Genomic DNA, 12,510 nt, shown 5'->3' on the forward strand with positions numbered 1-12,510 from the left:
TCATAAGATTAGAGAATGGATTTCTTCGAGAGATATTTCTTTTTCAAAGATCCACACCAACAAGAATGCCTTTGACATTTTGATAAAACCAATTAAGAGGAATAAGTTCAACTGTTCAAGCACTACTTGGGCTTTACCAATAGTCCAATACCTACAATCTATGATACAATGAGGAGTATCGTTTGTGAGGCTTAATCAAATACAATCTAAGATAGAGATTGTTATGATGCGGCTTGAATTTTCTAGAGATGCACCACTGAATATATGTATGTAGGATTTGAGTTTCTTAAAAGAGTCCTTGTGCCATCATTATAATCTTCCTATTTTACAATAAAACTCTCTGTCACCAATTATAAACATAGGCATCTTGTTGAACCACACGAATTCCTATGTTTCTTGTGTGCTTGTTGATTTACTTTTTTTAGTTTTTATTTTTACTGTTATTAATTTGAATCATACGGGTGTTATTTGTACAAGTGGTATCAGAAACCATGACTGATCCTGATATAGTTCAATAGAATTTTTGTACATGTTTGATAAAGGTACACGTAAGCAAATGATGATGAACTTGCGCAGATTAAGTTAGTGTTGTTATGACTAAGAAGGAATATTGCACCATAAAATTTAAATTTAAGCCAAGTTGGTAATTTGTTTGCCTTAAATTCATATGTGAAATTGGCTAACTATTTGGCTTTTTTTTTTTTTTTTTTTTTTTGTGTTAAGAAAGTTGACCTTTTTTTTTAGTGTTTATTTTGAATGGAAATTCTTGTCCACTAAGGAACTGGTCTTAGTGCAACAATCTGAAGCCCAAATGGTCTTTGTACAATTTACCTTTTATCCTAAAAAATAAATAAATAAAGATGTGTGTAACCAGATGTAACTCCTACCCAAAAAGTGAAAAATCGAAAGCCGAAGGGTAAAAAAACTCGTGTATCTCTTTAAGATCATAATGATTAGAAGTTGCATTTTATTCTCGTTTGACATGTTGCAATCTAAAACGCACAGCAACACAGCCAAATGATGCGACCATGGCAACCAGGTACCCAGCCATTGCTCCATAACTCACACAAATGGGCCATTCCTACATGAGGAATTTCAGGCGTCAGTACGATCATATACAGCACAAAAAATGGTGGTTTGAGAACAGGCAACTAGAGCAAACATCTAAAAAAAAAAATCATCAATTGAGGTGAATTATAAATGATACGAAGGAAAGAAACAACATCAATAGTGTAACTGGTTGCTGCTTAATGTTACATACCAAGACTTAAAAAGTTTCTTACCACAACATAAAAACAAGCAAGTTCAGAAGTATCTCAACCTAATTCCACATATGGGATTAGGATTCTCAAGAGTTCTTATGTTAAACTCAACCATAGTATTCCTAAAATCCTATACATTTTGAGGGATTGAATTTTACCACATCAATGATAGATACCAAAATGATTATAATCAATGTTTCTTTATATGTTGAATATGTGGCAAAATCTAATCAACTAATTTCAAAATGGATGAATGATATTTTAGGAAATTTATGGTACCCAAAAAATTCTAGAGGATCTTGTCATGTGAAGTCATTCATTCTTTAACTGATATTTGGCTGGAAACCCATCTACCCATGAATTGATGTCTTCAAACTATTTCAACGATAAATAGAGATACCCAGTTTGTTGCTATCCTGTTTAATCTTTTCACTCTTCTTTGGACTCTATGAAGCTTATGTAAATTCACCATGAAGGTTTGATACAAAACAGAAGATCTTTTTCTTTTCTTTTTTTGCCAAGTAAATATTGGTGGTTAGGCGCGGGGCGGGGGGGGGGGGGGGGGGGTTGGGTTGTGTTGGTGTGGGTAGTGTGAGGTTAAATGGTTAATTCATATTTCTAAAATTTATAATTTAGATCTTTGGAGAAGGGAGGATAAAAAATAAAATAAAAAAGAAAACCATGAGTTTAAGACAAAAGTGATGCAAGGACAGCAGCCTAAATCCTAAAGAGTAATTTTTTCAATAAAGGAAACTTGTCATCGGTTCCCAGAAGATCACTTTATTATTAAGATGTACAAGCAAGCAAAAGTAGCAAAATAAAGATAAACATAGATCAGACAACTAGGGTAGCACTCTTCATATCCACCAGCGAACCAAGGACCACTAATCATGTAGATAAATCAAACAAATTTTTTTGATAAGTGAGTTTCAGCACCAAGGAGATGGGAATGGAGAGATTCAAATTAGAGACCTTTGCTTTATGAGGCACGGTCCTAGCCAATTGTGTTACCCGTAAGGTTAGAATTGGACACAACAATCCAAAAGAGTAGGCAAATATTGTTAAAACAATTGGGATCACAAACACCGTTAAAGCATTTTTCATGCATCCCTAGTGGTATAGCACAATACCTAATGTCCTTACACAACATAGAACTTTTGCTGACAAAGATGCTACTTTAAAAAAGATTTAGGACAAGCTGGATCAGAATTAGGCATTTGAATGATCAGACAATAAAGATATAAAGTCTACTTCCAGGAACAGGTGAAGAAACAAATCTTCCCAGACCATACTGTCAGGCTAACAGCCCTCACACAAATGGGACAATTGGAACGAAGAGAATTCCCAGCATGCTATCTCCGATTCATTAACAAATAAAATGAAATGTCCTAGCCTACTAGGGTTGCGCCCTTTTTGAGCTTGTTTATTGAATTTTATAACTTAAAAAATAAAAAACTAATAAATTGAAATAAAGACATGCAAGATCATATATTCACTGGATAAAGTGCATGCTACTAAGATGAATGTAGAACAAACTTGCCTAAATAGTTAAGTGGGAGAAAGAAATAAAAAATAAAAGAAGTAAACAAATAAAAAGGATTTTCCACAACAAATATTTACAAATGGAAACAACAGAAGAAGAAAATAATAAACCAAGCAGCAAAAAAGAAATAGAAAAGAACAGGAAAAAAGAAAACCCTTTACCCCCAATAGAAACAGAAAAGAAAATATCTCTTAAAAGTAGTCCATTAGGAACAAAAAGGGTGAATGCAATACCTGCCATGGCCTTTCCCAATCAAGTGGCATAGGCCAAGCCCCAAACCAAGCTCCAATAACAGCTCCATGAGCTGGAAGGCAAATTATAAGATCAACAGATCCCATTGGCCTACAAGTGAAATACAAATTTTATCATATAAGCACATAAATATCTGAAAAATGACACAGTGTGCAAATATGTACACCAGTTAGAAATAATAAGAAAAACATAAGCCCCATTGGCTAAACACACAGCAAGAAACCAAGTAGTAATTGGAAACTTACGTAGTATGTGCAAATATACGTTGCCAATCTTTCCATGATGACCCAAACACAGTAGCTGCAGGCACAATCTGCCAAAACCCAAAAGACAATTAATGTGTAAGAGGCATAACATGAACAAAACGGTAAAACTTACGTTTAGGAAGAACTAGAACGGAGAAGTAGCACATTGAACAAAACCGCAAAAGAATAAATTACTATAAAAATTAAAGTAAAAATTTAAAAAAAAAAAAAAAAAATAAGAGAGATTCCATAATCATACATGTAAATGGTCTAAATACCAATGAAGTCGTTTACCTTAAGAAGAGGATGATTATCAGACATTATTGAATGAGATAGAACAGACATATTTTAGTTTAATAAGAGGTGAAGGAATTCAAACCCAAATACTCTGAAAGTTTGAAAGGTCAATACTGTAAAGCAGGGGAGCTTATGATGTATTAAATACTTACTGTGAACAATGACATCATAAGAGACCAGTTAAGAGTCTGTGAAAAGTACCTGCGTCCAACAAGTGTGGTACAAAATCAACACATGCTTGCACTATTTTAATCTTCAATAAAAATTAATAGGAGAGTCCATATGTTATCAAATGGGAGATGTTTTAAATATAAGGATCATTTGGAAGGACAGCACCTGCAATTGGTGAATATGCAATCCTTACAATGTGCAAGAGGTGGTCCAATAAAAATGATAGACATCATTTACAAATGCCACCTAAACAACTGACAGCCAACTTAGGAATTACAATTCACACTAAACCAAATAGATTTTACCTTCTTTGGTAACCAAACAATCCCAAACTTCCCAAACCAGTCAAATCCAGTCACCATACTCTGCAGCCAACAGTCAAATCCAGCCACCAGTATCAGGTAAGCACCATGCAGCGTTATCAGTTTGATTGGGACTGAAGCAGGGTTTTTTAAACTGGTACGTTGGTACTTCCAAACAGTAAGAAAGTGCTATAAGAACCCACTTGTTTCCAAGAATGCGGTGAGCTGCATAAGGAGTCTTTCTTCTTCCCTCGTAAATGTTCACCGTTGATTCTAGGGGTCAAGCTTTTTTTTTTTTTTTTAATAAGTAGATTCTAGGGTCCAGTTTTAGTAGACCACTCAATCTGCAACTCTTTCCTACAGGTTTATAATTTTTTTCAAAAATAAAAATAAATAAATAAGATACCCCGTTTGATCAGATTAGGTCAGAAAGATGCTCAAGCTTGTCCAAGAGAATATTTCCAAGCTAAAAACTCTAATCTAAGATTTCCCAAAGAGAGAGAGCATCAGAGTTGATTAGTAGACCACTCAATCTGCAACTCTTTCCTACAGGTTTATAATTTTTTTCAAAAATAAAAATAAATAAATAAGATACCCCGTTTGATCAGATTAGGTCAGAAAGATGCTCAAGCTTGTCCAAGAGAATATTTCCAAGCTAAAAACTCTAATCTAAGATTTCCCAAAGAGAGAGAGCATCAGAGTTGATTAATATTTATAAATATATCACAATGTCAGATCTTCCTTGAAGCTTCTCTACAGCCAGGCAAGGCATGGCTGGATCTACTAGTGTGGGAGATTTGAGATAGTTTGGTTGCACGGAGAAGGTAAGATCTATTCGGTTTAGTATGACCACGTGAACTGTAATTACTGGGTTGGCTTTCAGTTGTTTAGGTGGCATAAATTGGTGTGTATCACACCTCTAGCACATTGCAGAGATAGTATATTCACTAATTATAGGTGCTAAGCTCTGGAAGCATTTACATATGTTTCAGGCTCCATAATTCTGAAAACATAATTTACACTTGAGGTTGAACAATCACACCCTATCTTTGAAGTTCAGAATAGCCCAGCTATATCTATCCGCCACTACAGTTCTTACATTCTTTTTCAAGAGAAGATTAGAAGAAGAGAAAAATAGTCCAAAAAATATTCCAGCAGGATGTATAACACTATAACTATTTCCATCCAACCTCAACTGTAAGTTCTAATTCAACATTATACAACTCCCTCCATCCCAAATTGTAGGTCCTCTACTACATTTTGGGATTTCCAAAAATTTTAGTCCTCTTTTGAGAAACAAAAGCCACTACTAACTTATTAACTTCCCAATTTTGCCCCTACTGTATTTCCAAGAGCATTAAAAAAAAAAAGAAACAAACAAACAAAAACAAAAAGCACATCAAAAATAAAAATAAAAGAGGGCATTAATGTAGGCACTTTACATGACACTTTTTTTTTTTTATTACAATATTTAGAAAACTATCAGAAAGAATTTTACAACACACACACACACACACTATCCTCATCCACTATTTGAACTGGCCATAGAACACGTCATTCTCGTCCTCACCAGCAACAAATTTCACATGTTGAGAGGCTTTTCTGCATTACCAAATTATTCTAATTGTTTTGGGGTTGCCAGACAATCTACTGTCAAGATAAGTTACGTTATAAACCCTCTTCTCAACTTTCTATTCTCAATTTACTTGAGCTTGCTGTTCTGCATTGGTAAAATTTATTTTTGATTTGGGCTGTCAAAGGTTTGTTCCCAGCATGTAATTTATCTTTGTTTGGATCAATAAGAATTGAGAGGCTAACATAGAAAAGGAACTCCCATGATAAAAAGATAGTGGAAGACGTTGTGTTCTCTTAAGATTTGGAATATGGAAGTTCTAACATTTATAGGGAATATAATAAAACCAATCTTTTCATTAAACTATTGCTTGGCGCCAATAGGTTTTCTTGTATTTGAAACTTGCTTTGAACCATGCGTTTGAACATGGAGTTGGCTTCTGAAAATATTACTCCAAATACTTGGTGCCAATTTTGGGAAAGAAGAAATTTGTTATAGGAGTTCAAATGTTTGATAAAATTGTTTAAGAATAGTTTTGGAAAATTCAAGAGACAAGATATTAAATGATATTCCCTTAAAAAGATGAATTTTCTAAATATGACCAACAATTTGGGATAAAAAGAGTAATAAAAACAGAGTATTGAACATACTGAGTGCCAACAGGTGCGCCCAATGCGATAGCTCCCAAAGCATTTACTAGAGCCCCTACAAAGTAGAAACACAAAACATAATATTTCCTTTTTTCCTCAACACATACAAATTAGACAACAAGAAAAGAAATTACTTAATGAAAAAAAATGAAGGAAAAATATTAAGAATAGGCTAACTGTTCAAATTGAATACATCATGAAGTACATACAACAATTATTATGTTTTGGATCAAATAACTTCAAGTAATGTCATCATAGACAGTTCCCTAGCTGGGCGACTCAAGTGCTCTACCTATGCTAAACAACAAACCAACCACCGACAAGTTTAACGCAGGGGTATCCCCTTCCCCTGGTGAGGATGCACCAGCCCAGTCGAGTGGGCAATAGAAAATAGGTACAAAATCTTCATCTAGGTGTTGTGATCATAAGATGTTCTGGTGTAGTGAACTTTTTCTTTTTCTTTTTTTTTTTTGAGGGAGAAGTGAACTGAACATGTGACACCAATTAATGTAAAATATTTTAGTAAATGAGGTTGTTAACATTTTGTAGAATTTTTATTATTTTTATTTATTGTTGTGGTCACTATTGTAACTGTCTAGAGTATAGAGACAAACATTTTATAGTGTAAACATGGAAAGATGAATTCAAACAAGCACAATAACTATGGACGTTTGACGTTACCACTTACACATTTCAACCATATTTTGATTGTCCAAACTTGTCAAGATAAGGAGGGTTTAACTTTGGAATAAATGTCCATTCTAAAATGTCTTATGAGCACGAATCAAAGAACATAAAATTCTAAAGATAGTGCACAACCTCTTAAAACAAATCAAGGCATGACATGACTCAAAGCATCATTAACTGAACACAATGCCCAAAAAAATTCTTGAACTAATTAAGTCTTCTAAACCAGTTCAGCACATTTCTTTTCTTTTTTATATCAGAAGCATGGTTTATCCAAAAGCACAACAACAGCTGGGACGTGTATGCATAATCATGAGTAGTGAACTTATGAACAATGGCGGCACAATGGCATATAATATTGAAAACTTAAAGCATAATACATACAACTTTAAATTATCTTTGATGGGTCATTCCAAATGACATCTTTATTAGAATTGACGGGCATTCATAACATACACATATAAACGCAAACCCCTCAGGATCATTCGCCGTACAATATTCACAATCATTCACTTGTATCATTCTCAAGATCGAATCCCGAACTAACTGAATTTACAAATGCATCCAAATTTAAATAAAAAGAGTTAAAAGCAAAAAAGCAAAGACTAACCAATAGGAAGTCCTAATAAGCCTCGTCCCACAGCTTTCAAGAACTGTAATTAAAAGACAATAAATTAGAAAGAAAGAAAAAAAAAAATCACAAGTAAATATAGTCAAGAATTTGGAATTTACCGAGCAATGTTTGGGATTCTTTCGGAGGCGACCGTAGAGAAGAAGTACAATTGGGCACTGAATGACCTAAAAGAAAGAATTGAAATTAGGAAAAGAAACTAAAAATAAATAAAGAAAAAAGAAAAAAAAAAAAAACAGGGGGTGGTTTACCGAGATGAGAGAAAGAGTGAGAGAAGGGTGAGAGAGAAGGTTGATGGAGTAGAGATTGTGGGCTATGAAGAGGGTTAGAGGTAGGGGTAGGACCAACCCTAATATCAATTGGACACAAACTACTGCATCTGCATCTGCATCTGCATCTGCAGAGACTTCTGCATTAGTGCTCATGCTTACAAACTAACGATCCACACAATTTGTATCTGCTGCTTCTGATTATGAAAGCATAGATCAGAGCTGGAAACTAAACAATCTAAGGGTCTAAACAATTTCATAGAATTATATTTCTTTCTTTCTCTCCTCTTTGCCCCTCTCTCTTCATCGGTCTCTCTCACTGAGTCACCAAGTTACTGTGCAAACGAAGGAGGAGGTTACAAGGTAAATTCGTTGGCTCTAGCAAGCGTGGACAGAATCTTTGGAATTTCTGCAAATTTTGCTCTAAATCCCCCACTAACCCTAGAATTAGACTTTGTTTTTCCTTCCAAAAAAAAAAAGCCTAAATCAAAACTTTAGCTAGCTAGCAAGAGTCCCAATCATGGTGGAGAAGATCAAAACCACACAGAAGAGAGGCCAATTGATCTCAGTTCTTCTTCCTCTCCTTCGTCTTCTTTCTTTGCCTTCGTTTGTACAGTAGTTTGGTGACTCGTGTAAGAGAGACAGAGGAAGAGAAGGAGAGAGGGGCAAAAAAAAAGGAAAATTGTATTTGACGTGTCTATGTTATGACCCTTAGATTATTTGTTTCCACGTGTCTTAAATTTGGAACAAAAAGGGGACTGAAGACTTTGAAACGGAAGAGGAGTACCATTACACACCCTTGATGCGATGGTATACTTGTGGGGTGTGGAGGGAAAAAGTCGGGGTTTAAGTTTCCAGGAGGGAGTTTCACACACATATACACTTAGATTAAGTTAGAGTAGAATTCTATTTTCTATAAAAAGAAAATATATAAAAAAAAAAAAAAAAAAAAAAAAGAACAGAAGAGGAGCAGCTCCTTTCCTAACCCATAGATCCAAACACCTCCCAATTCCTCAAACTTTTTTTTCCTTTTTTCTTTTTTTTTTTTTTTTTTGCTAAATGGAAAGAAAAACAAATTTTCCCCTTCTTTTTTCTGTTTAGTTACTGGAAAACGTTTGCCTGAAATTTGATAATAAAAAATAAAATAAAAATTCAATTTCCTTTTTTTAAAATCATTTTTATTAGGGTTTTTTTTGGATTTTTTTTTTATTTAATAAACTCAAAAAAAAAAAAAAAAAAAAAACTAATCTCAATTTTTGAGAGAGAACTTAATCGAATTTTGAACAAAGTTAGAGGTCTTAATTTGTAATTTAGCCTAAAAATTATCAAGCCATATCATTTTCCTATATGACATGTAGGAAAGAAAACTAACAGAAATTAATAGATTATTTGAAAGTTTACGAACCAATAGCATGATTAAAAAAGGGGATTGGGGCAAAACCGAATTTGCCTCGATTCTTGGTTTTTGACCGATTTTGGCCGGTTTTGATTGGTTTTTGGGGTTTTTTAGATTGAACTGGTGGCTAGTTCTCGGTTCAACCAATCGAACCTGTGACCGACTGATCCAGTCCGATTTTTAAAACCATGACCAATAGTGTATTTTGACCTACAAAATGTAAATCTCTTCAAATTGGGACAAACTGTTTGACAACACTTCCCCCTGCCAAACCTGCTCCATAATATCCTCTAATTAAGTCTTTTTAAAAAGGGTGGTGTTAATTATACACACTCTTGCACACAATTGTTAAAAAAAAAAAAGCAAAATTTGAACTAAAATAATGATTTTAGTGCAAAATTCATGTATCTTTACAGTTGTATGCTGTGTGTAGCAACTAAACAACAATTACCCTTTTAAACATATGAGGGTTGTTTGCATGTGAGTGAGAGAAGTTTTTTGTCAAAAGTGATGTGGCTTGATGCAATTGGAGTTTTTTTTTTTTTTTTTGTGTGTGGAGAAAAAGGAATGGTTTACATTATCTCTGTATTGAAATTATTCTCATAAAATTAACCTAAATTTTTTCAATAAATAAGTAATATTTTATAATAAAATAAAAATTTTATTATAAAATAATAAAATATTACTTATTATAAATTTATCTACAGGCTATAGTAACTATCAATATAAAGAGAGTCATTGTAGCTCATTTATAATTTTTTTTCCTAAGATAAAGGAATTGTTGGAGCTTGATTTTGGGGTTCGCTATCTAAAATTGAAAGGATTTTGGGTTTGTCTAATCTATTGGAGATGCTCTAATCAATAATTTCTATTCCAATAAGATATAAAGACCTAGCCCTTGCTACGTGTATATATTCAAAAAAAAAAATTATTTTTAATTCAAATATATATATATATATATATATATTGATGATGCCGAAAATCACCAGTGAGCCACACAGTTCTTGCACACTTGAAACGATACCTGCACAATAAAAAGAGAAAACCTAACAGAGAGCACCGGTGTAATGTCGGCCAAATACCCTCCGCAAGTTAGAATTTTTCACAACTCTAGAGTGCCAGAGTTAGGATGAATTATGCGTACCTATTTTCTAAGGGTCTTTGGATTTTTATAGTAGTGTAGAATCAAACTCCTACGCTTATGCAACAAGTTTTTTCCATATAGGAAAGATCTTCATTAATGGGCGTAACTTCTAGAATCTTTTTTGTATTAGAATTCTATTCATGTTGGGATTCTATGGGTTAATCGTGAGACGTAAGCTGTTTCCCTTTAGGGTTTCTTGGAGACCACATAATGATTAATTAAGTGCCATGTGGCCTTTATGTCCGTCCACCCTTTTATCCGTTCACATAGGATCCGTCCATTACTAGCCTATTTGTTTAGCAGGTCGTTCATATAATCTGATTCGTCACTTCCAATCTTTTTCCTCTTCATATATAATATATGATAAAATATATATATATATATATATATATATATATATATCCAATAAAAGTAGAAAACATGGTTTGTTGTTGCTTTGCAAATTGCAACATCAGTTGGTGATATTCTTGTTGCGCATGTCCTTCAAGTGCATGTTCTTCGTGGGACATTTGATCCTCACTTTCTTTCTTTTTTTTGGTAAACATTTGATCCTCACTTTCAATCCCAAATAACTGACCTACACCACACTCTATCTCACTCTTGATAGTGTTTGCACCCGTTAAATATCCATTATGTATTTAAAATTTTATATAGATGATTTAGTATAGTAAAATGCTTTTGAAGGAAAAGAGAGGGAAATGAGTAAAACTTAAGTCCACCCATTGAACAAGTAGGCCATTCCACAAAGAACTCTAATTCTTATAAACTGAAGGAGTACCCATTTAAATGGAATATGTGGGCAGCTAACACAATAGGAATACAAAGTTTACTACTACAATTAAGAAATTTCTCTCCTTCCTTCTTTTTTTTTTTTTTTTTTTTTTTTGGTATGCTCTCAAAGTCATCACTGTCGTAGTCACCATTCATAAAAGATACTATCTCATAAAGTTTCTATACCCTTGTAAGCTCAAATTGATGGAAAGTGTTTAATGAAAGTAGGGGATTTTCATTAACAAGACATACCAATTAGAAGGGGTTAAACAATTTTTTAGTCATACATTACAACCCAAATCCCTCGGCAACATTCTATTGGTCGGACATTCTATTTGTAATCATTTTTTTGTGGGAGGTAATATATGCTCATTTTTATAATTGAGATAGTCCACTTGACTTAATACCAATCGTGTATAACTTGATTGAATTGATCATTGAAGCTTCACTCTAGTCTAAGGATTATTCCACATTTGATACTCATCCACAACACACAAGTTTAATTCAATTAATGCTTATCTCATTTGTGTGATTGTACATGTTCAAATGTGATGTGTATGCTCAATTACTTGCCAATCAAACCCAAAAAGATTTTTGAGTATTTTATATGTTTTTGAATGTGATTTTATACTTTCGTACTTTTAGTTTTTGTTCAAAATTCATTTTTGTGTTGTTCTTAAAAATCTTGTTCAAAGGCATTTTTGTGAGAAGCTCCCGACTAAGAGCTTCCCAGGAAAATAGTTTAAGGGAATCTAAAAATCTCATTTTCATACAGAGAGTATCATGATTGTCTCGAGACTATTTCGCGACTAAGCATTCCCGCGAAATGATTTTTAGGCAAAAACTGGAAAAACACAAGTTTTATACAGAGGCTATTGCGACTATTTTGCAACTAAAAGCTTCTCGCAAAAGCTTCTATGCTTTAGTGGTGTTTTTCGCGACTGCCTAACCCGCGAAAAACGCGTGTTTTCAGTTTTATAAGGCTGATTTGACAGTTTTTTTAAACACTCTCTATTTCCCTTGCCTTGCCTCCCTCGAACCTTTCTAAACCCAAAACTGTCTTTCACTCAAAACCCCATCATTTTCAAGCTTATTTTCTGCAAAATCAACTTCAAGGTATGTTTTCTTAAACATTCTTTTCATTTTTGTCTTAGATTATGCAGAAATTAACTTAGGTTTTTAAAATTGGGGATTTTTCTAAAAAGGGGTTGGGTTCAAATCTCAATTTAAGCTCAGGTAGACGTTACTCAAATGGTAAAGAGAGCCATTAAGAGGTCTATGACAGTTACATTCATAATGAGGCTCCCAATGGCTATA

General features: G+C 33.7%; 1 protein-coding gene across 1 annotated transcript; it reads right to left on the reverse strand.

Annotated features, from left to right (window-relative positions):
• Nucleotides 1–763: 763 nt before the first annotated feature.
• LOC115965474 (uncharacterized protein C1450.15) lies at nucleotides 764–8,562 on the reverse strand. Its single transcript, XM_031084705.1, has 8 exons — nucleotides 7,865–8,562; nucleotides 7,715–7,780; nucleotides 7,593–7,635; nucleotides 6,296–6,350; nucleotides 3,752–3,800; nucleotides 3,303–3,370; nucleotides 3,039–3,147; nucleotides 764–1,081 (listed from the first exon to the last, which is right to left on the reverse strand). The coding sequence occupies exons 1-8, from the start codon at nucleotides 8,036–8,038 to the stop codon at nucleotides 968–970; spliced, it is 678 nt and encodes a 225-aa protein (XP_030940565.1). The 5' UTR covers nucleotides 8,039–8,562; the 3' UTR covers nucleotides 764–967.
• Nucleotides 8,563–12,510: the final 3,948 nt, after the last annotated feature.

Source organism: Quercus lobata, chromosome 10 (assembly GCF_001633185.2).
Source record: "Quercus lobata isolate SW786 chromosome 10, ValleyOak3.0 Primary Assembly, whole genome shotgun sequence".
Taxonomy (NCBI): Eukaryota; Viridiplantae; Streptophyta; class Magnoliopsida; order Fagales; family Fagaceae; genus Quercus; species Quercus lobata.

What these genes read in the sequence shown, in the direction of transcription:
- LOC115965474 (XM_031084705.1), bottom strand. Translation starts at nt 8,038, where the DNA reads ATGAGCACTAATGCAGAAGTCTCTGCAGATGCAGATGCAGATGCAGAT. An exon ending in CTTATTAGGACTTCCTATTG is followed by an intron (nt 6,351 to 7,592) that starts GTTAGTCTTTGC and finishes TCTACTTTGTAG; the next exon opens with GGGCTCTAGTAAATGCTTTG. An exon ending in TTATGATGTCATTGTTCACA is followed by an intron (nt 3,371 to 3,751) that starts GTAAGTATTTAA and finishes GGGTTTTGGCAG; the next exon opens with ATTGTGCCTGCAGCTACTGT.